This window comes from Achroia grisella, unplaced genomic scaffold (assembly GCF_030625045.1).
Source record: "Achroia grisella isolate CSIRO2021 unplaced genomic scaffold, CSIRO_AGI_Agris_v1 utg779, whole genome shotgun sequence".
Lineage (NCBI taxonomy): Eukaryota > Metazoa > Arthropoda > Insecta > Lepidoptera > Pyralidae > Achroia > Achroia grisella.
This window is the reverse complement of record NW_026713019.1, coordinates 1,356,230-1,383,267: the sequence shown is the minus strand read 5'-3', so window position 1 is coordinate 1,383,267 and position 27,038 is coordinate 1,356,230. Positions and strand designations below refer to the sequence as shown.

General features: G+C 33.0%; 4 protein-coding genes across 4 annotated transcripts; 3 read left to right on the top strand and 1 right to left on the bottom strand.

Annotated features, from left to right (window-relative positions):
• Window positions 1-839: 839 nt before the first annotated feature.
• LOC131850687 (gametogenetin-binding protein 2-like) lies at window positions 840-7,795 on the bottom strand. The gene is made up of 8 exons (XM_059201002.1): window positions 7,591-7,795; window positions 7,132-7,322; window positions 6,886-7,029; window positions 5,219-5,558; window positions 4,811-5,035; window positions 3,831-4,112; window positions 3,224-3,658; window positions 840-1,457 (listed from the first exon to the last, which is right to left on the bottom strand). The coding sequence occupies exons 1-8, from the start codon at window positions 7,678-7,680 to the stop codon at window positions 1,266-1,268; spliced, it is 1,899 nt and encodes a 632-aa protein (XP_059056985.1). The 5' UTR covers window positions 7,681-7,795; the 3' UTR covers window positions 840-1,265.
• Window positions 7,796-8,306: 511 nt separating this feature from the next.
• Window positions 8,307-9,846, top strand: LOC131850768 (ribosome maturation protein SBDS). The gene is made up of 2 exons (XM_059201124.1): window positions 8,307-8,628; window positions 8,955-9,846. Exons 1-2 carry the CDS (start codon window positions 8,498-8,500, stop codon window positions 9,577-9,579), a joined length of 756 nt encoding a protein of 251 aa, XP_059057107.1. The 5' UTR covers window positions 8,307-8,497; the 3' UTR covers window positions 9,580-9,846.
• Window positions 9,847-10,770: 924 nt separating this feature from the next.
• Window positions 10,771-20,642, top strand: LOC131850665 (protein abrupt-like). Its single transcript, XM_059200966.1, has 5 exons — window positions 10,771-11,165; window positions 16,352-16,537; window positions 16,618-17,110; window positions 17,182-17,238; window positions 17,840-20,642. Exons 1-5 carry the CDS (start codon window positions 10,965-10,967, stop codon window positions 18,127-18,129), a joined length of 1,227 nt encoding a protein of 408 aa, XP_059056949.1. The 5' UTR covers window positions 10,771-10,964; the 3' UTR covers window positions 18,130-20,642.
• A 599-nt stretch (window positions 20,643-21,241) lies between these two features.
• LOC131850822 (uncharacterized) lies at window positions 21,242-26,837 on the top strand. The gene is made up of 4 exons (XM_059201187.1): window positions 21,242-21,397; window positions 22,061-22,383; window positions 26,146-26,238; window positions 26,720-26,837. Exons 1-4 carry the CDS (start codon window positions 21,242-21,244, stop codon window positions 26,835-26,837), a joined length of 690 nt encoding a protein of 229 aa, XP_059057170.1.
• The last annotated feature ends 201 nt before the right edge of the window (window positions 26,838-27,038 follow it).

Sequence of the window (27,038 nt, the reverse complement as noted above, 5' to 3'; positions counted from 1 at the left end):
TAATTAAAATAGTAGTAAAAGTATTATAATAGTATATTTTAAACTGAGTTACAAATGTTTTCCAACTTCAATAACAATGACAAACCTCAAGGACTTGAAGCATTTCATTTTGTAACAAGCAATAATTTATCCATCATGTACCACATAATATTGAGTCACATAAAGCATTGAAAATAAAATAATTTCATCAAAAAATGCTACTTTACATATTTCATTACTAAGCTCTCTAACAATTTAATAGTAAATATATTTTAAATGCTGGGACCATCCAGTCGATTTTCATTATTTAGGTAAATCAAACTTGCACTTTATTTAAAGTTTTAAGTATTGGATCATAAACATGATTTTACAAAAAATATAATCAATGACTGAAAAGTATAGTTTAAAAAATATCCATAAAGCCCATTGAATTTAAACAAATTTGTTTTTTCTATTACTATGTAAGTAAATACAATCTCTTGTAATAATTCACAGGTAACAAATAATTATTTAAAATATTTTGAAATAAATTATCATAACTACGAAAGTGACAAGCATTTTATATTATCACAATATATTATACATATATTTATAAATAATAAAGAGGTAACAATCTAATGATCCGGCCCTACAATAATATAGGTTTTGTGATTTCATGGTATTAATATGCAAATGAATGATAAAAATCTCACAAATTTGAAAAACCTGACAATTATTATTAATGTAGAATATTATCAAAATTAATTTCACCAACTAATAATCTAGTTGTCACAATAATGTGGAATGTAAAAAATTGTGAAATAAACATTTATATTTCATTCTGTCATTTAAAACTTTAAATCAGTTTCTAATGAAAGAAAACAAACCGGATTCCTTATGGCGTAGTTGTCATGTGGCCACATTACTACATTTTAGAAACTATTACTGTTATCGATTCGGAGTAGTTTTAAATAAATGTTGTTTCAAACAATGTTTTTAATAAAGTCACATGTTACTCTCTTTCTAATTAATTTGATTATGGGGAATCCTGAGTACAACAAATAAGAACTTAATTTCTGTTTATCTATATTTAAATAATAACTACTGTCTTTTGGCTACCAGAGAATTACGAAACTAACCATTTCAGAATCTGTGAATATTATTGACACACATATTACAAGATATTGTACATCTACATATTGACCATGAAGCTGATATATTCATGTCATTTTGTAGAGAAATGACTAAATAATTGATAAAATCATCTGAATTTCGGACAGGACATGGGAGCAATATGGTAGCTGGAATCAAGCGGCTTGCTTGTCCTGTGGCTGCGCAATGTGCAACGGTGTAGTAACACATAACTGCGCAAATTTTTGTCTCAAGTTTCGCCGCAGTTCTTGCCTTTTCTCTGTTATATTTCTACGAGATTTAAATTCCAAAACATCTTCTATTGGAATATAACTGGTATCTTGTTCTTCATCTGACGCACATGTATCCTGTAAAATATTTTTCATACAAAATAAAACTAATATATAATTATGTAGTTCTTATTAAAATTCAATATTTATTGTACATTCATTACCTTTGTACAATGCTAGGAATAAAGACAAAAATTCTCACTAGTCTCCAAGTTCAACTTACAGATTTTCTTACATAGAAACTCTTATATAGGTAGTATAATGCAATGATCAAGTACTGACTACTTTATAAGAGTATCTAGTACTAAGCTACAACACCCTAACCCAATTGTGAGAACCATATTTAGAAAACTGACTTTAACAATCAATATAATCATTCAAAACAAAGTCACTGTCTGTCCCTCCCTATGAATGCTTGAATCTTTAAAGCTACGCAACGGATTTTGAAGCAGGTTTTTATAGAAAGAGTAAGTCTAGAGGAAGGTTTATATATATAATACATGTACACCAAGGCGAAGCCGGGGCGAGTAGTTAGTAGTAATGAATAAGCTATTTTTAGAAATCATAAAGAACAACAAGCCAAAAATGTGACTCCAATGCCATAATATACTGAATCATATTTAAATGCTAATAAATTATGTGTATATTTATTTATTTATAAACTCTTTATTGCACCAATAGAATTAATACATAAGAATTATACAGAAAAGAGATATGGAAGTATAAAAGGCAGTCTTATCGCAAGAAGCAATCTCTTCCAGACAACCTTTAGGTAGAGAAAATACAACATAAGTGGTAGGTGGCGCATGAATAGCATGGAAGAATATATAAATATATAAAGGTAATAATAGGGATAGGATAATAATACCAATAGATATTAGAAACTAACATACAATATATATATACTATATATAAAATGTAATGTATGTATATCATACATATATAAATACACAGAAACGCAAGTACAAAACGACAATGTTATATACAAAGGAACAAGACACATAGCAAGAAGGAATACAGGGAGATTTAAGTGGAGAGGTAATGGGATTTAACCGAGCACTTAAAAATAGGTAGTTATTGTATGCTACGAATGGAGTAAGGTAGAGAATTCTAAAGGCGAACAGCATGGATTGGGAAGGATTTACGGTAGAATGAAAAACTATGTGAAGGAGTTTTAATGAGGAGGTTTGATGCACTACGAAAGCCATGGTTTTGTGCCTGTCCGAGAAATGAAAATCTTTCTTTAAGATAGTTAGGAGTAACAGGATTAAAAAGAATGGAGTAAAGAAGGGAGAGTATATGCCAGTCACGGCGAAGGCGAACAGGGAGCCACTTGAGCTGTGAACGATAATGTGAAATGTGGTCATATTTGCGAAGTCTAAATATAAACCTGATGCAGAAATTTTGAAGACGCTCAAGTTAGTTTAATTGGTCTTTGGTGTGGTCCAGATAGCAGATATCAGCATTATCAAGGATAGGAAGGAGTAGGGTATGCGCAAGCGTAATTTTGGTGCTAACCGGCAATAAGTTGCCCAACCTCCAACCTTGTATATGTATTCTGTTAATTTGAATAAAGATTATTTCTATTTCCATGTATAGAGTGTGTAAGGTTGGTTTAATGCAACACAGTTTCATTTTTATAATTTGTTGACAAACAGAAGCTGATTGGTCATCATGGCCTGATTGGTCTATTGACTGTAACTACAGTCAATAGACCAATCAGTTCATTAATAATATAATAAATACTATGAAACAGTGGTGTCTAAGGCAAATAGTCTATGATAATGCTGTGTGCTGATATGACATTGTAAATTTAAGATGAAAATTCAAAGATACTAACTTACCATTAACATTTCTTGTAGAGAAAGTGTAAAGCCAGTACATGAATTTTTGTCATTTTTGGCCATATCTATGCAGTCTCCTCTTTCATGGTTACAGCAACCCTCAGAACAAGCTACCTCTGAACCCTCCGGAGTGCTCATAAGGGAAGACGAACCTGATATAGTCTCACAGCAACCACCATTGTTTCCGGAAGAGTAACCACAGTCTTGTGAATGCTCATTGGGTGATAGATTACCATTTTTTGTACGTTTTTTACCAGTTTTTTTTGGCGACAGTCTTTTTGTTGAATCATCTTGACAAGATTGACAAGCGTCGCCCGTAGCTTCATAACATTGACTGTAATCCCGTGGTGAAACTAGGTCGGTTGGTGTGTCTCTTTCTTCTAACAAACACTCTTCACATTGGCACTTTTCTTCTGGTTCCTCAGAATCTGCTTCCTGTTAAAACAAAACAATGAATTAATATATAACCTTTTTCTTAAGTATTTCTTTGTGTTACATTATCGTTATATATGTATTACAGTATGTCAATAATTGCAGCATGCACTCATTTTGAAAAGAAAAAATTCAAAGCAATAAACAGATTATTGTTAGTAGTAGTTTTTCTAACCTTGCATTTACTCTCGACAGCCTGCCTCTCCTTCTTCTTGCGTCGCTTTAGTTTCTTTTGTTCTTTCCTTTGTTGCCTAGAGAGTTCTTCCTGCGTTATTTCTTCATAAAGTAGTTGCAATTTTGACACTCCACTTTTGTGTTCAACAGCCGTTTCAAACTTTCGATATAGAGCTTCAACAGCTACTGCTGCCAAAGTTTGACAGGTGCCTTCCTCCTCGCGTAGTCGTAGTGAAATCCGTTGGAGTCGTTCATAAATGCAAATCCCAAGGCATATCAATACCTGTAATAAAGAGAGAAAATTGCCGAATGTTTTTGAAATATTCATGTTTTTGTATACACAATACACCACCTAGTTGGTTATTTTTTTTCAAGATATAGGAAATTTAGGAGGAAATTATAAGAAAAGATAGAAATACTAGTCTTCAAAATCTGTTGCTGGCTTACAGGCCAGTATTCCTCAATGTATTAAAAGAAAGGTGATAAATAGAGATACTATAGTTATTTTGCTAAATATACGATTGATTATATACAAAACAGGCATTACTTGTCCATTGTTTGTTGTTTAAAACAGAAATATTTCACATAATTTGATACATTATTACTATATTTTTTTTAAATTAGTATTTGCTACTCAACTGAATAATGAATATTGAAAAAAATAGCAGAATAGTATCCCAGTATTTGTGGCAACTATTTCTAAGTGAAAATATTTTCTCATGTATCCCAAAATATCATATTTAAGGCATTAGTAGTTTCTGATGTATGTATATGTAACTCTGTCAGTATAAGGGTTGGATATTGTACTATAAGTACTATTGTACTACATTTAAATATAAATTAGTATAATATGAACAAATTTTTAGGACAGTTTTTCACTTGTAAAAAAATCCTTTTATTGGTTTTTCCTTGTCGTGAAAATAGGTAATTTGAACTCATTTGCTTCTTCCTTTATTTAAGGTACATTTGACTGGTACTTACTTCTTCTTGTGCAATTTCCAGTGTTTTTGCATGTCTTTCCCTATGATTTCCAAGAAGTTCAGGTTCAGCTTTTTCTATAAGTCGTTCTATATAACTGGTTTTTGCTTGCAGATGTAAATGTTTGTCTAACAAACATCTTTTGATACCACTGTACAGTGCCCCAACATATCCTTTTTCCTTCTGTGGTTCTTTTTCATCAACTAATAAATGATAAGCTCGTAACACCTGTAATATTTAATTTTAGGTCTCAATAACATGGTAAGGACATTTTAATAAAATCCTGTATAACAGTTTATTTTCAAATTTAAAAAGTAGTTTATACATACACTTGAGGATCAAAATATACATAGAACTACAAATTTTTACTAAAAAGGATAGATGGGATACCATAGGATAAATGGATCATACCTTAGTTTTACAGTCTGTACAGAAGCGATGTTTGCGAAGATAGTTTGTTAGAGTGTCGTGGAGAGTATTGAAATGTACGAGTGTTACATGATCTCTCGCAGATGAGCGCATAGCATCCCACGCTGCCCGCCAGGCTGCGCGCCCTCCCCAGCCCCAGGCCCCCCAACCCCACCCGCAAGTGGCCGCCCCTGTCGTCGGCCCCGATCCTCCAGTGCCATTTGCCCCTGTCCCCCCCCAACTGCCCCACCCTCTAGCCGTACCCGCTTCTAGCGAGTGTAATGTGCATCGCTGAGACTTTTTCCATCGTGGTTGATTCTCTATAAGACATTCAATGCCCGTGCTGAAATTAAATGTTGCATATAATTTCACTGACATTTCATTACAATATTCTCCATCACCACAGATGTTGGGGATATAATGACAGAAAATAAAAATCTCACTATTACAATTAATAAATTTCAGAAAGTGGCAATAGACCCTGCTGCCTATCCTCATTCTGTTATTCACATGCACTGTTATGCATTTAAAGTGAATACTCAATAAAACTGAATATGTTCACTAACTTATAGAATAATTGTATTAAATTGTCCTTTCATGTTGTGTACCATACACCTTTTTAGGCTGGTTATTTTACACATGTATGAAATTACCAATACTTCTATATACACATTATAGTAACTAAGGTAAGTTACCAGTTATGTTACCTAATTGATTTCACTGATTTACAGAATTTTTGCATACCCCTTTAGTTTTAATAACAGCACAGTATTGTATATCTTCAAAGTTGCCACAAATACAAGGTGTATTTTGTCAACCTTATTTATATGGATATAAAATGAAAGAACTTGAGTAAATAGCAAAATGAACGATAAAATCGATATTGACTAACTCTCTAAGATAGCAAATTATATGAGGTATATTTAAATATTATTTTCAACTTTCTAAACACCATTCTTAATAAACGCTAGATAGCAATACTAGCTGAGCTAGCAAACATTATTATGACCTATAAATATTTGTAGTGAATATTTTGGTGGTCATATAAAAATCAGGGATACAGATGCAGATATGATTTTTTTTTTCTGAATAGTTTCAGTTACAGTTACGGAGCTCCCTAACATCCCTGATAAAAATAAAGGGGTTGATGGTAGAAGGATGGTGATGAGGGATTTGTACATCAAACATACACTTTAGTATTATAGTGGTAACCTATATACAATTCACATTTAACATCAGCCATTTTTACCTCAAAAAATACAGATGAAGGTATAAAGTAACATTTACTTCAATATCATATTTATGCATATACTCCTTTTTTTTAATCTTGACGACACAAAGTTACCAGTTGACATGGAGTCCTGACACCTGCTGTACCTACTATATTGATTAGTTAAATTGTAACTTTTTCCTTTAGATGATTAGTTTTAAAATTTTCTATGAAGTTTAAACAATACAGTTTTAAAATATATGTACACACCTAATATTTGAATATTATCTTTTAATGAAACAATATAAATTCATTTTATATTGTAGTAATTTTTAGGGTATTAAACTACAAACCAACAATTGTTTTCCTTTTATGTTAAAAGGTAATGTCAATTTTGTCTCAGAGTTAAAAAAAACAGACTATAGTAATAAATTTTCATGCAATGAGGTATATTTCTTACCTGTGACCATTCAATAAAGTAGCTAATGATTGTGGATGTACAATTTTATCTTCTCTTATAGTCATTATTTCATCTGGTGTAAGAACTAATGGATCCACTGTAGGGTGCCCTGATTTACATAATTGATAAAAAAGACGTTCCACACTGCAAGTAAAAATAAATTATTAATTCAGATTTCTTATATGATTCTATACAGGTTTGGTACTTCATATTGAGTAAATATGAATTTGTAAAACAAACACAAACCTTCTTCGACAGCCAACACAAGGAATGCTTTGGTTTAATACATTGAATATATCGGAAGCATCGACTCTAAGGGCAGCTTTCAGTTCGTCTGTCGTGAGGATTCTGTATTTTCGCACGAACTCCTCGTACTCCCGACCTTTTACTTGAGAGTTGTCGCATATTAGACCTACTGTGTTCAAATCCATAATCATCTGTAAAATAAATAGAATATATCATCAACAAAGATATTATATTCTTAAAAATAAGGTCAATTGAAAAACGTCACTGGTTTTCAAAAATCAATGAATCTTAGCGCCTTATATACTACATAAATAATAATGGACACCAATGAAAACTTTCACCTTTTATCAGTACTAAAAAACTGTAATTTATAGATTATTAAATTATTATTTTTATTATTTTCAGCTCTGATTAAATCTACGTTTGAGGTAATGTCAAAGTACAGAAAATGCCACTTACAGTAAGATTCTCATAAATTATTAACGGTAATTGTCTTCTTTTGATCACAGGATCTTTCTCGCTGTTGTATATATCGACTAACTTCGCCATTTTTATGATTAATCACATAAAATCACCGACAAAATAGTAAAATATAACAAAATGACGGCCAAAATTATACAAGAAATACACGACGTGTTGAGTCTGACACACAGAAACAGTGTTACCAATTACCATTTATAGTATAAATAAAGACGTCAAAACAGGCTTAAATATCGTTAAACGTCTTGCAATAAGTATGATTAAAATAAGCTTTTTTGTTTATTTGTTTTTACCATAAATATTCGACATTTACTTAAAATTTCAGGAAAACGTGTGGACATAAACGGAATGATGCCCAGAGGTAAAAATATACAATGATTTATAAATAAATTGCATATCACAGATTACAAGTTATTCCATATAGCAATAATATGGCTTATCTTTAATTAAAAAAAGATTAAAATTAAAACTTTTACATTCTAGGCATCATATTAATGATGCTTAAATTGCCTATAACTATGTAATATTATCTTATTTGTTTTATAACTTAGGCATAGAACGTTGGCGAATAAAAAAGCGTATTTTTACAATGAAAAAAAAAGCGTACTGACTGCACTTATAAATCAATTAACGATTCCTGAATATTAAAAAAAAAGTTGAACCAGTCTCTGTCGTCTGTGCTATATACAAAATGATGATACTTGGTCCTAGAATATTATTAAATCTGTCTAATCTGCAGGCTGTCAAATTGTCAATATTTGTGTTCATTTTAATCCTTAATTTATCAACATCTTATTTTTAAATAATATATACTTTTAGAGTGCTAATTTAGTTTACAACTATATAAATACTATTTGTACATACTTATTAAATGTAGTAAAGAAAAATGTCTAAAATATTTACACCAACTAATCAAATACGTTTAACCAACGTCGCAATAGTTCGTTTAAAAAAGAGTGGAAAGAGGTTTGAAATAGCCTGCTATAGAAATAAAGTGTTATCATGGAGAAATAAATTGCAAGTATTTCTCTTACCTATACCGTGCCTGAATTAATTATTTTGCTTTAATATTGTGCCAGATTCAATATACCCATTTCTACATCACATATTACTCTACACTAGTAATGCCACATACCTATATTCAAAAATTTGTCTATTGGTGCTTTTTAAGTAATGTTATAATAATGTTGATGATTATTATTACAATTTAATTTATAGAAACTATTTTTGAATAACATTGTTTTAGGTTATGTCTTTTTTTGCTCTTTTACCCTTTAATTTAATTGCAAATGAACTGATATCGAGACCAAATTTTAATTTACCTAATCATCTAAATTTTTTAGGGAACAGGATATTGATGAAGTATTACAAACACATACAGTATTTTCAAATGTCTCCAAAGGCCAAGTAGCTAAAAAAGAAGATTTAGTAAAAATATTTGGGAAAGATGACTCAACAGAAATATGCAAAGAGATATTAGAGAAAGGGGAACTTCAGGTTTCAGATAAGGAGAGACATTCACAAATTGAATCCTTAATGAAAGATATTGCTACAACGGTCGCTGACAAATGCGTAAATCCTGAAACAAAAAGACCTTATCCTGTATCAATTATAGAAAAAGCTATGAAAGATGTACATTTTTCTGTCAATGTGAATAAAAGTGCTAAGCAACAGGCTTTAGATGTAATACAGCTTTTGAAAAAGGAAATACCTCTGGAAAGAGCACAAATGAGAGTAAGAATTTTATTGACTGGAAAAGAAGCAAGAAAAACAAAAGATAAAGTTGTAAAATTGGCTATGAGTGTTGAAGAGGAGACTTGGGATTCTGGAACAGCCAATATCATTTGCTTAATTGATCCTGGGAATTTTAGAACTTTGGATGAAATGATTAGAACTGAAACAAAAGGAAGCGGACAGTTTGAGTTGTTAAATTTAAAAGAAATGGTAGAAGGAGAACAGACTTTATAAGGACTGAACTACCATCATTTGTAACCTGATTATTTTCTGCCAAAGTAAATGTTACAATTGAATAAAATTTTAATACTTTTAATTTTCTTTAAATACTAATGTGTGAATTTTTGTTCCTCAAACACATCACACACACATCCCATATGTTTAAGAAATACTACAGTATCTTATAAATATTATGTGTATACTCATTAGTACATTAGACTAATTTAGAAAATTGTAAATTACTAATGTATTTGCTAAGGTCTTAAGTGTTGATTTTCTATTTTATAAACCTCAACAAAACCTCTTTATTTTCTTTCTTTCATTTAAGCCTGTCTTTTTGTATTTAAATATTCTCAACAAAATGTAATCATGTCTGCGGATACTGTACCACAAGCATTCATCAAGTCAATTATTATTGTCTCTGACTACTGTGTTTGAAATTATAGTCTTATATATTATAATTACCCACATGTAATTATCATGGAAAGGTACTCTGATGGGTAGTAGTGATTTATTGTTAGCAATTTTTCTCGCCAAATTATCTCTACATGAGTCCTCCTAAAAACCATTACGATTCATTTATAAGAAAATAATCATGATAGATGAAGTAAATTAAACTAATTTTATTCACGACCTATCATCTACCATTCATGTGCAGGTAATGTATACCGTCATTGTATTACCGCAATTGGTTACATTTTTATCGTCCTCGGTCTTATACCTTTAACGCAGACTAGTCTTCACTTTCATTATCATCATTTTCGCCCTTTACATCATAATACAATGGCGTCCTCTATCGGGGTAACTTGTCTATTGTTTTCTGTATATCCAACAGTCTTCGTAAAGTAACGGTGTGATGATGTGGTTGTAATTTTAAGATAGCCAGTCTCAGTAACAATTTAACTATATATTTTTTATAGTAATTGAAAATCTACCTAAAAGTAACGGTGTATAGGTAAATAAACTTCTAGGTAATGTTGCATAAAGAACATTTATTAGTACAACATTGAATGGCTTATTTAAGTTATATTTTGCTTTCTAAATATATCTTAGATAGTTCGGTTAAATTTAGTGTAACATGTGTACATATTAAAGTTGCAGTTGTACTTGCGGAGCGTATCGAAACTCTATGTACCGCAGCACAAAACGGAGTGATTACATACTTTTTGTTAGCGTGTAAAGGAACGTCGAAGTGAATGTACTCATCAAAATGACAAATTAAAAAAGCTTTTATTTTTCGTATATTGGTACGAGATTTTATTGATTGTTTTCTTTCATAAAAGATTTTCGGCCAGACGGCGACTGAAATTGCAAGTTTCTGTGATATATTTATTTTCAATAATTAACTATTCTTATCAACCAATTAAATGAGCAGGGATATCAAGTTATGTCTATAAGTAATGGAAGGTTCAGAACTGGGTGGCGACCAGCAATTCTGTTTGAGATGGAACAATTTTCAAGCAAATATAACTTCTCAATTCGAGGCACTACGCGATGATGAGGACTTTGTGGATGTCACCCTGGCATGCGAGGGACACAGGCTAGAAGCCCACAAAGTGGTTCTTTCGGCTTGTAGTCCGTATTTCAAGGAATTGTTTAAAGTAAGTTCATCTTTCACTCCCTATAGTTTGATGTGTCACCATTACAATGACTCTAGTGAAAGTTGTTATGTATAAAACACTTGATCTACTTACAAATGCCATGTCTCGCGTTCCGGTTAAGTACTCATGATTTCATTTATTTGTACCTACTTTAAAATTCGGTATTGCGATTTCTAATTAATACAATATTACCATTGGATTTATAGATTGTTGGTATTTATTTAACAAAGTGAATTATTTCTGTAAAATTAGAGCATCAAAGGTGTTATGAACACATTTACAAAATTTTTGTGCAATGTGGTTTACTAGACTAGTGCCACAACTTCAAAATATTTCCAAAATCTGGACCATTTACTTTTATTATGATGGGTGTCACTTCTCTTATACTGACATCTATTTTTAATAATTTTCCCAACATTATATACAAATTTTAACACAACATGTTATGCTTATGAAATTTTAGCCTTTAAGAAAAATTTAATTGTATTCAAATAAATGTTATTTCTAAGAGTACATTAGTATATATTTAAATAAAACTTGACCTGGACTGGTAGACATTATACAGATTCAACCGGTGGATTAGAACTGTCAGTTGAAAAAAGGAATTATTGTATAGGTCTTTTTGTCTGGAATGGAAATATGCAAGAAATCAATAACAAAATTCAGACTGGTCTATAAATTTAGATTTGGGAAATTTATATTTCTCCTCAATATTATTTTTTATATACTTAAATAAATAAACAAATATAATATGTAACTCTTTTTGCACTATGATTAGCAAAATGACTTATGCACTGGTAATACCGAGAATCTCAGTAATAGTTCTAGTACTTTTTCATAATATATATCCAATACAAATGATATTCATGCTTTTATACTCTTTACAATGTCATTGACACCAATGTCACCTTGTAAACAGATGCAACATTTATATAGGGTTTTAGGAATATTATTTTCATTAATCTATCATTTAAGTTTTATTTCTAATCTTTTCTCAACTGCAATTCCAATCAACATTTAGTATTCTAAATATATCTGAAATTGGTTCTTTCATTTTACTGGTTGTCTCATTGCAATATTAATCATGTCTATAGACAAGAGATGCCTTTAAGCAAATATAAAAAATATATGTATTTTTATATTAGGTTTTTTACCTAATTAAACATATTTCTTATAATATTTACATGTTATTATCAACTAACAGTTATTACTGACTTATCATATCTTTGGTGATTAATTTCAAGGAATGGTACTTTTACTAGATATATATTTATCCTATTTCTCTTTTTTAATGGTTGATAAAAAACTGTAACATATATCTGTTAATTTGTGTCTCATTACTTTAAAAAATATAAATCCATATCATATATTATATTGGTATTGATTTTGCACATAACCAACATAATAAAATTGTGGGTCACTGTCTTAAAAATTCTAGTAAAGTTAAGGATAATAAAAATACATGATTACTAGTTACTTAGTTGATACATAAAGGATAGACAAAACATTGGAACATACTGATAAAATAATCATCTTATCTTATTATATCTATTACCCATGAACACTTACTACTCACCGAATAATATCTATATCTTACAATATATATTCATCAATTATTTAATAATAATTGATAATAAAAAAATATATTTTCTAAATTGTATCCTATATATAAAATGTAATCCTTTTAATTTAGCTCATCACTTATTTAGTCATCTAAAGTAATAATACAAAATGAATATTATGCACATTTTAAAAATTCCTTGATCTATATAGAAACCAACTGAATTAATCTGCAATTCATGTGAGCAGTGCTATGGGATACAGTTAGTTTGTAAAAATATATTATATTGTAATTTAAGTTAAATGGTAACATTTATACATAAATATAACAATGTATATTTACATTACTTTATTACATTTGTTTTCTAGGATAATGTCTGGTTACATTATCCTAGGTCGTAGTATTTAATTTTAATATACTCAAAATTTGCATGCCTATAAATTGGGAATTAAACAGTTGTCTATTGGCATTTATTATTACCTGGACATATTACCGAATATCTAACTATATAATATGCAAATAAATTTCATTTCATTTTACTGTTTGTGATGTTTTTAATAGTTTCATTACACCAAACAATATTTAGGGGTACTTAAACATTTTGGATTTCAATATTTTTTTAATTGGAAAGTCAAACTAGCTTACTATCCACATAGTACATACATAGATACAAACAGATAGATACATATTATTGCATAAATAACACCACAAACAATGCATTATCATATAAGGTTAGTGGTACCCTCTGTTCCTATTCGTAAAGAGTAAATTGTAGTTTCCAATTTTTGTTTTTTTTTTCCATTCAACTTTTCCATTCAAACTACACTTTAAGGTGCAAAATAAGAGAATACAAAGTAAGATCTGTTGCAGTTGAAATTGTAGCAATATATGAGGTAGCAATTCACACAGACAACTTTCTGCAAAGTCTACCTCATGTAATACATCTATATCTATTCAAATAAATAAAATAGAAGTGATATATAAGTACATCATTTAACAGTTTTCACTAAATGAATATGAAAGTATGTATGGTACTTACATAATTTTTTTTTTCTGTTTGTTCATGCTAATCTCTGAAATGGCTGGACCGATTTTGACGGATCCCTATATATTCTCTTATATTATTATATTAATAAAAAAAACTTAATTTCCATGCACACGAAGTCACATGGCGCCCGTATAAAATATAGCACATTTGGTCTGTTTCCTTTGCATGCTTTTTACCAGTTTGTAGGGTGAGAGATGGTGGTGAAAGTACAAGACACAACATCTTAGTCCTTAGAAATGGAATCGATATCTCAGCCAAATAGAATCAATATCTTCGGTACATCATTCGAACATATTTTGATAATTATTTTTACTATAGATAGTGTTTACTGCCGTTCTGCTTGCGCCAACCTGTTATCTTCGTAAGAGTCCCCGTACATTTCGGATAAGAGTCGGACGACACGTGCCGACGACGACGTTCGATTGGTGAGAAACAATGAGCCAATCGAACACAAGTTTTAAAAGAATAGTACAGAAATTGATTTGATATTGTTACTGGACTCCACAATAGACTGTATTACTATACTGTAGTACTAATTATGTTCCGCATTAATAGGTCAGACGGGGCAAGTCTTTTTATAAAGTTTGCATTAAATCCAACATCTCTAGTCGAAATTACGTAGGTAAATTAACACATTTCACAATCATATATAGTAACAGATATTTTTGTTTTTTATATTGCTTAGCTATTATGTAGGTAATTCTTATGTTAAAGTGAAGTATGTATTACATAGATAGTAGATATTTTTTTCTAATCTTTGCCCGATAACATTGGTCTTCGCATAAGTTTTTTGATTGTTTTGTTCAAATAAGTACCTTACTCGAACAAAACAATTTATGTTGAAAGAAACATAATGGTCATTTAATTTAAGATTCCAAGCCAAACAGTGAAACGAACCCTCATGGAGCGGTTTTGTCCGTCTGTCCCTGCAAAATCATAATGTTTAGAAACTAGCACTTTGGATATTTTTTACCAAATTATAATAGAACTAGGAGCTATTTTTACATTCTTTATAAAAAGTTCCCATACCACAGCAGTTTATGATGATAATGCAAAATAAATATTATCTCTTCTGATGCCTCTTTAACTTCGAATTTTCTGAAAAGAAATGTATGTAATAATACTGACAAACAAAAACCGAAGCTTTTCAGTTTTTCTTAATCCACCACTTTAGGATACATGGTGGGTGATAGTGGTTATATTACACAATATTCGTGCAAAATACATATACATAGGTATATACTATGTTATATATACTATAGCGTAGATAAGGACATAGGTAATAAAATTCAAGTTTCACGTATCAGTACATTTCATTGTATTTGTAAGAATAAAGAGGTAGTGACTAAGAATTATATACTTAATAGACCTGCTTCAATATGTTTTGACATTTATTTGGATCCTTCGTTTCTGCTGCATCTATTACTGCTTCCTAAATTTAATTTAAAATGTACTAAGCACATTCTAATCTGCATTAATTTTATAAAGAGGTAAAATTAGTGACATTGTACAGGTTATCTTTGGATCTATGCAACCGATTCTAACAATTATTTTCGAATTGGAATGGGCTACCATTGATATAGGAATGAAATTGAAACATCACGCTACAACCAATAGGAGCGGAGCTGTATTGCAAAATGTAGCAAAACTGGTCAATGTGCCGTAGACGACATTTTGATTTAAACTTACCTCGATATACATTAACAAAATGACAGTTGTGATTTTAACGCGCACATACAAACATATAAACAGACAAAAAATACTGATAAACAGTATGTATTGGGTTCTATTAAGTGGATGAAATATCCCAAATAGTAGGTATTGTCATATAGTATATCTTTTTTATGTAGTTACAGAAGATATAACGAAATATTTAAACGTAATAATGAATGTGATATTTGTATATATTGAGAAATGTACAAATATCACAATCAACGATTATATGTGGTTTCATATGATCTCGTTACATATATTAAAAAACTAATGTACGGCATATGAGTGTTAGATGGACGTAGGTATTACAACCAGTTATGTTAAATAATTTCCAGGTTAGACTATTTCTAAGCATCTGTACCGTTATGGCGTACATTTAGACATTTAGATTAGTTAGATTAATAGAATAGAATAGAATAGGTATTTCATTTTTGTGGTTGATGTTTGCGATGATGATGCCCGCGAGTCGTCACACCGTTGACCACTAATCTTATTTTTATATGTAACTTACTTTATCTCATCAATTTATGAATTTATAATTGAAAGCGTATAAAAGCATTTAAGTTATTTTATTTGTATTTAAGTTAAATTATAAAGTAGATGCTACCGCAACTTAGTCTACTTTTTTGTACGGAAATGCAGCTGAAGTTTTTGTTTACTTGTGATACAATTTATCTTTGTATCAATTTTTATTAAAACCCGTTCAGTTGTTTACTCGTGTGACCTCTTCAGTCGACGTTTGCTTACGGAATAACCATTAGATTCATTGAACTATTGATAATAAACTAGATAAAACACGACAAAGAGTAATTGGTAAAGTGCATAATGAAATTTCACATTTTTAAATAAGTTGCATAATTTCAGAACAACCCATGCCCTCACCCTATAATATTCATGCGCGACTGTGAGGTGTCGCACGTGCGTGCACTCCTTCAGTTTATGTACGTCGGGCAAGTTAACATCGCTCAAGCGCAGCTCAGCGCCTTCCTACGCACTGCAGATGCTCTTCAAATTAGAGGCCTCACGGACTGCTCACAACACAACGACAAAGTAAATATCATCCAAGCATAGTCAATGCCACTATGTAACCCTCATTATCACATTCATGATTTTTTATTATTGTCTTACAGAAAGCGAATCGTAAATCTCCTCCTTCCCAATTACGTAATTTGCTCAGCGCAAAGCCGTCACATTCTACCTCCTCCTCCAAAGTCGCAAGCCAAAACGTCGAATCGACCTCAGCTGACGACCATGATAAGAGTGCCAGCCGTCGTTCCACAAGAAATTCTCCCGATGTTGCCAGAAACAATCTCAATGATGAAGCTCCATTTCAAACTTCTAGTCAAATGAGGCCTAATAATGATGACTATAGCGAAACATGCTACCCTTCCTTAAGGGTTAAAACTGATCTCGAAGCTGAAGTGAAAAATGAAGAGAGTGATATTCTAATGGATCCAGGAGACTCCGAAAGAGGGGAGAAATTACAAGATTTCAATGCATCTGATCTGTTGGAACCAAAAATGGAAGTCGTTGAACAAGAAGGCAGTGATGAAGAGCGCTCCAGTTTTCCTCCATTGTACTATGAGAATAATGCATTGGCTAATCCCTTCGCCGCTTTGCAAGGTTTGTATAATACTACTTACCATAGAGATTTTTTCATTTGCTATAGATTCTTACAGTATTTTTGTCAACAGGTAATATAGATCTCATGACAGGGATAAGTGCAGATCTTCGGGAAGAAAACACAGAAGGTAAATATCATTATATATACCTGTTTTTTGTGTATATCACTATCACGTCATTATCACACGCACACGTCGACTCGGACAGCCGCGCCCCCGGCGAACCTTTTTCTCTTTAGCATATTTTATGAAACAAATTGGAAGTAGAAGAGAGCGCGCACGGTATTGAATCTAGTCTGGTGGCTAGGAGCGCGGGTGTCGTGGCGACGCGCAGCCGACCCGCCCCGTGACCGCGTCAGCGGCGTTAGCTCCGGCGCTGTGGTCCACCCCGATCCTAGTTGTCCGTCGGAACGTGGTTCCCGCAGCATCTGATATGTGCGCATGTTTCCTCCCTGCCATTCAAATGCTTAAACTAGAATGAAATTTTAAATCAGGGGAGTTACGTTCAAAATGTCCTGATCCAAAAAAAGTAGTAATGTCTACAACTCCACTTTGCGAAAGAGGCTCAGTATAAAACGCATGATATCTGAAAGATCAGGTTTAGTCATACAAAGCATTTGAATATGGCCACCTTCCGGCGAACGATACTACCGGTGTGGGCGACACGCCGCGAGCTCGGCCCGGGCGGTCACGGTCGGGCGGCGCAGTGCGAACGTGGTGTTGTTGGCAGCGAGCGGCGCGGGTGCGGGCGTGGGTGCGGGAGCGGGAGCGGGAGCGGGCGCGGGCGGCGGCGTCCGGTGCGCTGTGTGCGGGCGGCGGTACAGCAACGCGTCCAACCTGCGGCAGCACGTGCGGCTGATCCACGAGGCACAGCCGGTCGCGTGTACCACCTGCGGGCGCAGCTTCAAGACTCCGCTGTACCTGCGGCGACACACGCTGGCGCAGCACCCGGCGCCACACCATAAGCCGCCGCCGCCGCCTTTGCCCGCGCTGCGGCCCGCTCAGCGCTTCCAACAGTAGTCGAAAGCGATTCACGCGCTCTCTCCTACTCGTCCTAGAGGATCGCTATCGGCGAGGACGTACAACGCTGTTGTCGCCTTTTCATTACTATTTACTATTAATTGATAAGGGGTGGACCCCACAAGGAGACACTGGTATAGAATTTGCGTTATTGTGGCCTTCATGCGCGTCTATTGTTCTTTTTTTTCGGCGATGTTTACAGCAGTTGTATCTCCACGTTCGACGACGTTGAAATGTCTTACAACGTCGAAATGAAGACTGTCTATAGATTTATCTAGTCTGTGATCGGAGTGTCGCCGGGGGCCTATCTGCCGTCACACCTCTCCGCTTATTGCGTGCCTTTCGATAAATATACCGAGTGCCAGATATTCGTTACTTTAATGAGGTTTTCTTAGTTCATTAATTATACAACACGTACATGCCTAATGTATAATGAACATTTATATGAAATATCGTATCGTTAACCGTTCTTGCAGTGATTAAATAGCTGTGTGTATATAACGCTGTGGTTAATAATACGCTTAAATATTCATATTAATAGTAATATTGCATTTCAACGTTACAGTTTCAGCAAACCGAACACACATTGTTTACACATTTTATATTACAGTTAACCATTTTCGTCACTTATGGGGAAAATGACATGTAACAATAGGGTAAATCCAAGGCTTAGTCAGAATTGAAAGTAGTGCGAGCAATAATGCTTAGTCATTTACTTATGGATTGTGATATATGACTAAGAGAGCCTCGTTGGGGAACGAATAAACCTTAATTTTGACAATAGACTGATTGTTGTTAAAGCATTTGTTGCGACCGGTGCTGATTTTATATAATATAGATTATTTACTGGTTACATGTTATACATACATATACACTATATCCATATGTTGTTCAGTACTTTCGTTCGCGCACCTAGAGTTAAATAATGAAACTGTATTTTCATAATAGAGTATAATTTTTTTGTACGACAACGCGCGATAGAAATGACTGAAAGAGTCCGTTTCATTTGTCGAATGCGCCAAGTTATGTAACTTAGATGAGATGTAAGTTGGCGGTGAACTACAATAGTGATATTTTTATACACAATAGCTTTATCTTTACACGGTGTTATATTGTTGAGTGATTGGACGGCTCCCGGTTCATAGTTTGTACAAAATCTCAGATGTAATGAATAATATTAAATGTCTTCAAATTCGTATATTTAATACATAACATTAGTTATTAAATGTTATCATTGAACGTTATACACTTGCCATAGTCTCTAGGTCCCTACATGCAGTGACACAAAACTGGTTGTCATTTCACATAGGGAGGTACTTAGATAATAATCGAGACTGTGTTATTATTTTCCATTACTTTAAGAGTCGTATGTCACCGCAGCGACAAAGTTTAACAAATGAACAAATCGCTAATCTTTGCAGATGACAGGGCCGTGATAAATTTTGTAGAGTCTGTAATGATTGACCAGTCAGTTACTTGTTTTTATATTTTGTCGCTGCGGTCTTACCTTAAGACATTAGTTTTTGATGAGTCGATCGTTGAAGTCGTTTTATTTTATAGATTTATATACAATATTTGCCATGAAAAAAACACATCTAGTCATTTTGTAACAAAAGCATTTAGATGGGACTTGTCATTGAAAGTATGATTAGGGTTGTGAATTACAATATTTATTTTTTTTTATTTTAAAATTAATATGTAGATTTGTAATATTTTAATACTATGTGATCTCAATTTGATTTATTTGATCTCTAAATTAAACTATCGCATTTACTTTGTACTGTTTTGAAGTAAAAACTTCCAATGAAACTTAAATGCAATAATTGATCACTCGCTACTTATTAGTAAACGTAATTTAAAGGAGCACTTGAGAATTTCTTCGAAATAATTTTAGTCCCCTTAATAAGTTAAGAAGCAGCTTCGTTATTGTAAAGTTTGTAACGAAAATAAAATTATTGTATAGATAAAAATTGAATCTCTTGACACTTACTTGCTGAATTTATATAGGATTTTATGAACTTAGAAATTTTATCAGTATGATAGTAATGTAAATTTAAACAAAATAATATTCGGAAGCATTTCATAATGGTTTAATATTACATTATTTGAATTTACTCGAAACATATTCTATTGGCCACTATTGTTAATGTAGTAATTAACTAAGCGCAATTTTTTTGGTCTATTTAATTTATTAAACATATTAGCCTCGCAATCACTTTATGCTGTACTTGTTTATGGTTATACAGATCTCAATCTTGTCGTATTGTTTGAAAATGTTTAATTATTGTTTACTCTTGTTACATGCAATTTCTCAATACAATATAGAATTCGATAACGCTTTGAACTCATTTATAAAGTATCATCTAAGTACACGTTCCCATCCAGCGTTATGTTTTATCTCATATAAGGTCCATAAATGAAATGTTGAATATAATTTATTACTGCATTATTTCGTGCAACATATTAGGATTTTGAATCTTTGTACATAAATCAATGTAATTTTTTACTAAATATAAAAAATAAAGTATTGCAAAAACACATTTTTAGTTTAATAATTGTTATATTTATTTATTTTTTAAATTAAAATTTGGCAATTTCGTATGGCATTTAAAACGTTTGCACATTTTTTCATTGTTAATACATTCTTGCTAATAATTAGAACTGGCAAGTGCATTATATTATACAGCCGTGAGTTGCGATTCTCGAGTTTAGTAATAATATAGAAACATGAAAGTGTTTTAATTATATATAATTTTTTTATTTAGTAGATAATATTAGTTGTTCAAACGTTTTACATATTGATTTTAAATAGTGCGTGTATGCAAGGTTCCAGATTCATGCAGTATTAGCATGGCATGTGTGCATAGAAAATTTGTTCCTGCAGTAAATATTTTCACAATTTTACATGCAGTTGAAAGAAAGTTACATATAGATACTGTTAAATTAATATGCTATATAGTAATCTTAAATCGAGTATATCGTCCCCTTTTTTCTTGTATATATATTTTTTCGTATTAGATATATCGACAATCTATAGGCGTAACGTCTGTGCCAGGTGGGATATTCACATGGTTTTTTAATCATATTTTTGTTCACGTGTGATGTTATGGACATGGAATTTGTACCTTTTATAGCAATACCGGGTCGGTGGGACGGACGTCGGAACCGGCCCGTTCCTGATGCGGTGTGGTTGGAACAGCACCGGAGCGCGCTACCCTTCGTACTGAAGCGGGAAAACGAGCGAGGGAGCGCAGCCGCGCCTCGATTGGTTAGTACTGATTTTATACATTTGCTCAATAAATCATTCATAATATTATAAATATGTAAAAGTTTATAGTTAAAGGACTTTATTAAAATAAACCGTATAAAACAATTTGGTTTATGTGTAGACTTTTTAGATCTTAATATCTACGATAGCCTCGGTCTTCAACCAGTACTAAATTAAATGTTACTGAAGCAAAATTATTTTCCTGATCATCCTTTGCTCCTTAAGAAAAGTGATTCGTGATTCATTGAAGAAAAAGGTAAGTAGGCATGGCACAAAAACGGTTGGCAAACTTTCGTCTATGTATTATATTATACATAAATCTTATTATTAATATTATAAACACGAAACTTTGAGAGTACAGATGGATGATTGTGACTCTTTCACGCAAAAACTGAACGGATTTTGATGAAACTTTACAGTAATATGGCTTGTACATCAGAATAATAGCTATGAATTTCAAGCGATCGAAACCGCGGGCACAGCTAGTATATATATATTGTGTCCTTATGCTATACCAAATAATCGTTTAGTGAGTCTTATTACTCACTAAACGAGCATTGCTCAGTAAATATAATTTAACAGTCGTTTGGAATTTTTTTAAGGGCAGTCCCTGTATATTGTAACGTATCGTATAATTAATTAGCAATAAAATATGATGTGCAGATAAAACTGGGGGAGGGTGTGGAGATCCGCGAAGAGCTGCTGCGCGGCGTGAAGTGGGGCGACTACCGGAAAGTGACGCGCGGGCTGGCGGCGGCGCTGTTCTCGCCGATGGAGCTGGCCACGTGCTCGGTGACGGGGCAGCGCTGGTCGCGCGCCGGCCAGGAGGCGCGCCCCACCAAGCCGCCGCTCGACCGCCGCCGCGTGCACGCGCTCATCTCCTACGTCAGCCGGCACTTCCCCGACGTCGAGGTCAGCCGCATCAAGCAGGTGCTCGCCTACAAGTGCAAGGAGAACTGCGCCGCGCTCCGCATGAGGACCGCCAGGTGACACACTCATACCGTCTCGACGGCCTCGGTGCTCTAGTCGTTTAGCACACCTCTTTGTTTCCGATGATCGCGGGTTCGTTTCCACCGGCACAAAGATTCGTATTCATGTTTGTATCGGTCTGGGTATTTTATATGTATATGATGTATGTATTTACAAAAAATGTGTATCTAAGTATTCTATCAGTTGTCTAGTAGCCATAACACAAGCTCTTAGTACAAATAAGTATGCAGTCCGCCTGATGGTTCGAGAGAATCCTGTACTTGATCCCAATCCTTTTATAAAAGAATGTTATACTGACTGTACTATATTGCATGTTTATTTATTAATTTCTCTCTCTTTCTGTCTTGTCCTCTTTGTCCGCCATAAAAACTATAGCCTATTATTGTTCGTTCCTAACATTACGTCTACTTATGCCAAATATAGTGATAAGTGATTGAACCATTACGACACTAAGAGGTCACAAACAAACTCATTTTTATACATTATAATATTAGTATGATTATCGTTACGTCACTTACAATATAAGACCTTAAAGCAGTAATACAACTATCAAGATAAAGTACAATTTGCTTGAGTTGTATACATTCCAACGAAAGAGCAAAGTCCAGAGTGCCCCGTTTTCTGGAACCCAACAAACTCAATTATACTTCTCAAAAAAATATGCGATTCCTTTTGTTTCCTAAAATAAAATTCTCATTAAATGATAATAGTTTCGTACTGACCTATTTACCTACGTTATTGTTGATAATTTTTATTATCTACGCAAATATTTTTCGTACTAATGTTAATATATATTTTTCCGACACTATTTACTTACCCGGGCTCTGCTAGTTAAATGAAGGGAACAAAAAAGGGAAAATATTTTTTTGTATTAAATACATGGCGCCAAAGCCGTTATAGACAAAAAGAGAAATGCCTAAAAAGAGATGTATGGGACGTGTGAAAAGATGATGTGCCTAACAAAATTATAACGGGGTTACTGAAAAAAGCAATGGAAAAGAAAATATTTTACATTTACATATTACATAAACATAGTAAAGGAAAATTAAAAAAATAATATAAAATACAATTAATATTAATACATGAATATTAAATCTTACAACAAATATTGACAATGTGTAAATTCCCATATTGGAACAATTCAAAAACAACATTAAGTACTATCTGACACATGACACAAATTACGTAAACAAGAACTAAAGGTTATCAGAGCCACCATGCATGCCATGTTTATCACCATTCCGTAAGTCCAGTAGCCACTGGATGTCCCCGCGTCGCTTAGAACTTAGGACACTGTACAATGAATACAAAATATTATCAGTTGATTCACGCGACCTCTAGACAGGGTATACGTGCGAGGGGTCTTGTATATTTATGTACATTAACCCATGGTTATGTCGTAGTTGTGATCAAAACTAAGTACGTCATTATTATTAAATAAGCTATATTTTGTGCCAGAAAAAGGGATTGCTGGCGAGCTAGCATTTCTTTATAGAATTAAGAGGATAGTAAGCCTGTGCAGTTTAAAAGAAATTTGTATTTAAGTATGAATATCTACATTAGTTTTGGAAAATTTGGAAATAGGAGGAGTTACGTTATAGTTTCATATTTGTAATACATATACAATATACATAGAAAACACCTAGACTTTATATATATTTAAGTATTTCTATCAGTTGTCTAGTGTTCATAAAACAAGCATTGCGTGAAATTAGATGTAGTAGAATGAATTGTCTTGAATTATTATTATTATTATTATTAATCAGAATCCAATCTATTTTATTGTAGATATCTTGTAGGTAACGCACACAAAATTACCAAACTAACAAACTGTTAAAAAACGTCCGAGTTGAAATTAAAATCAATTTTAGATTGTTTCTTATACTTTAAAAGTATGAATTTAATTGCTACTAAATATTTCGGGGGTTTTACCTTCTTTAAAAATAGTCTTTTCGTCCATACCATGTTTTTAAAGTAGCATCCTAATCTGACTCAGTCTCTGAATGCCCGTACTTTCAGAAATGTAATTAAATCGATTTTTTTATTGATCAGTCTAGATTTAATTGTCTTTATCTAAGTACGAAAACAAGCTATTAACTATAATTATAACCATAATCAAGTTATTATCGCATTCGTAGAGGTCAAGTTGAGTACAAAATTCTGATTAAATTTTGTTAAGGTCATGGTATATAAATATTAACGTTCAAGGTACAAGTAGACAGTTATTTATGTCCACTTATTATTATATGAAATGGAATATATTTTTATAAAAATATATGTAGATATAACTAGGTGTCGGGCCACAAGTTTATACATTTTTTAAAGTGTAGAAAAAATTATGAAATTGTATAAGTAGTTTTTTATGTTTCATAATAATATCTAATGTCTAGTAACATTATTGAAAGTGTAATTAGAATATCAAACAAACTGACGACCTGCTTACCTGATGGTAAGTGATAAATGTCGCCTGTATATAACATGACATCACGGTATCATATTACGGCCGTGATACTACTCATGCCTTTACAATTCCAGATTACTAAGATGTCATGACAACTTGTTCTGTAATTTCATTTCAACCTAAATATGTACGTAGAGATACCCAGACAACGTTACTAAAGTCTCGAAACATAACATTGTACGCATAACTTTTAGTTATAAGGATAGTAGATTGAAATAAGTGCAAATCTGACTTGAATCCACTGTCCCTGTAACTAAAAATTTGCCGTTGATTCGGAAGCATCAAATATATTTAATTTTGCAAGAATAACTTAAAAAAAACCCTCTTTTAAAGACTTATTTGGAAGCTATATAGAGTCCTAATCAAAGTTTTAAAATTATTATTAATTATTACGTGTGAGCATAGCGAAACATATTACATAATCACTCGCACTTATAGGTTTTATAAGAACAAGTAATAATGTAAGTATGTCGTAATATTATTGATGTTAATTTTTATCATCGTCTTACAAAACCTATATATAATATCATATATATAATATCCAAAGTTCCAACAATCTTTCACAAATAATATTAGTAAGAACTAGTAATTACCAAGACTAGTAATTAATTCTCATTCGTAATGAAGTGTAAAGCATTAAATACCGTCAGACCCTTTTTGGAGCATATAATTTTAAACTAACCAAGTGACAATAAAGGTTCTGTAATAAATTTTTCAACCAACTATAAATATAAGAAATCTCTATTCTTATTTGCACTGTATGTTTTTGTGTATGCGATATCTTTGCCGATTCGGCACAGATTTTAATGTTATCAAAGTACGGCGACGGTGATATACTGCGTACAATTTCTACTCATTAACTTCAGAAAGTCAGTTAAATCAGATTTTTATTGAAGTCATATTTTAATAGCCTTTATCTGTTTATATATGAAAGTAAGCTATCAACTATAATTATCACCATAATTTTTACACGCATAAAATTATTGAGTACAACATTCTAATTAAAATTCCTGCTTGAAAAGATCAAGGGTATGTATGTTTCGAGAATCTGAGAAAAACCCTTCTCTTCAAATATTATTATATTCCTTACTTCAACGCCGATCCGTACTGTATTCGCATTGTGGGTCAATAATAGTCTCTTCTTTGATTCTAAAAATAATTATCTTGAAAAAGAATTGAAGGATATCAATTCAGTAGAAATATAAGTTCAGCAACGAGCCGCTTTGATTTCTACAAAGTCGTGTCGGACTACTCGAGGCAGTAATACAATTTGAAGTAGGCTTTCGAATTGTTTCAGTGAGTCGACCAACTACCTGCTGAGTGCAGCGGCGCGGCCGCCGCCATGCGACGACGCCCCGAGCGGCAGCACACGGCCTTCATATTCCAACTTGTACGTAACTTGCTTTGTTTTGTCAACCAATTTATTTTATTGGGGGGTTTGGGCTAAAATCAGGTGCTTGGATCTGTAGCACTGCGACTTACGTGGATCTATTATACTCGCCCTTTTTCAGAGTTACCTACCTACCTAGATCAATTTTCAATCTAAGTATTCTAAATAACTGTTACCACTTTCATTTGCAAGCTGTATTCCAATATGAATCCATACTTATTCACTCGGTGAATTTACCTGTAAGAATGGTGACATACTGTAGTTATTAAAAAATATATATATTTAATAACTGCTGTACATCATTAGGCTTATCACGGCCGTCCACAGTAAGTCAGGTGGACCATTAGAAAAACATAGACCTAATTTGTCTATGTTTAGCGTTTCTTTCGATCACGTGAACAGTCTGGGGCAGAAGCTAAATGTATATATTAACACGTTACATATGGGCGATTGTTATATTTGTTGTTGGTGTTGTCGACAGCGAAGCGAAACCAGCGGGCGGCGGCGGCGGGCCGGCTCGGGATCCGGGCGGGGCGGGCGGGCCGGGCGCGCCGGGCGAGCCGCAGGAGCGGCCCGAGGCGGAGGGCGAGGCGCAGTGATGCCGCTGCGGTCGCTGTAGCGCCGCGCCTGTTGCATATCAATTTCATAATCTTGTTATTTTTTACCAAAAAAGAGAAAATGTAACGATACTCATCGCCGGCCGCCGGCCGCCGGAGCTGCCCATATTTATATTTTGTTAGCGCCGCGACGCCGGCGGGCGACGGCGGCGGGTCGCCCGTGTAATATAATCATATTTATTT

Excerpts from the sequence above, each read along its gene's own strand:
- LOC131850665 (XM_059200966.1), top strand. The coding sequence starts at position 10,965 with ATGGAAGGTTCAGAACTGGGTGGCGACCAGCAATTCTGTTTGAGATGG. Across the intron at positions 11,166-16,351 it reads ATTTCAAGGAATTGTTTAAA|AACAACCCATGCCCTCACCC; the intron begins GTAAGTTCATCT and ends GCATAATTTCAG. Across the intron at positions 17,111-17,181 it reads TCCCTTCGCCGCTTTGCAAG|GTAATATAGATCTCATGACA; the intron begins GTTTGTATAATA and ends TTTTGTCAACAG.
- LOC131850687 (XM_059201002.1), bottom strand. The coding sequence starts at position 7,680 with ATGGCGAAGTTAGTCGATATATACAACAGCGAGAAAGATCCTGTGATC. Across the intron at positions 5,036-5,218 it reads GTACAGACTGTAAAACTAAG|GTGTTACGAGCTTATCATTT; the intron begins GTATGATCCATT and ends TAAATATTACAG. Across the intron at positions 3,659-3,830 it reads CTGTCGAGAGTAAATGCAAG|GAAGCAGATTCTGAGGAACC; the intron begins GTTAGAAAAACT and ends TTGTTTTAACAG.
- LOC131850768 (XM_059201124.1), top strand. The coding sequence starts at position 8,498 with ATGTCTAAAATATTTACACCAACTAATCAAATACGTTTAACCAACGTC. Across the intron at positions 8,629-8,954 it reads TTATCATGGAGAAATAAATT|GGAACAGGATATTGATGAAG; the intron begins GCAAGTATTTCT and ends TAAATTTTTTAG.
- LOC131850822 (XM_059201187.1), top strand. The coding sequence starts at position 21,242 with ATGGAATTTGTACCTTTTATAGCAATACCGGGTCGGTGGGACGGACGT. Across the intron at positions 21,398-22,060 it reads GCGCAGCCGCGCCTCGATTG|ATAAAACTGGGGGAGGGTGT; the intron begins GTTAGTACTGAT and ends TATGATGTGCAG. Across the intron at positions 22,384-26,145 it reads CTCCGCATGAGGACCGCCAG|TGAGTCGACCAACTACCTGC; the intron begins GTGACACACTCA and ends GAATTGTTTCAG.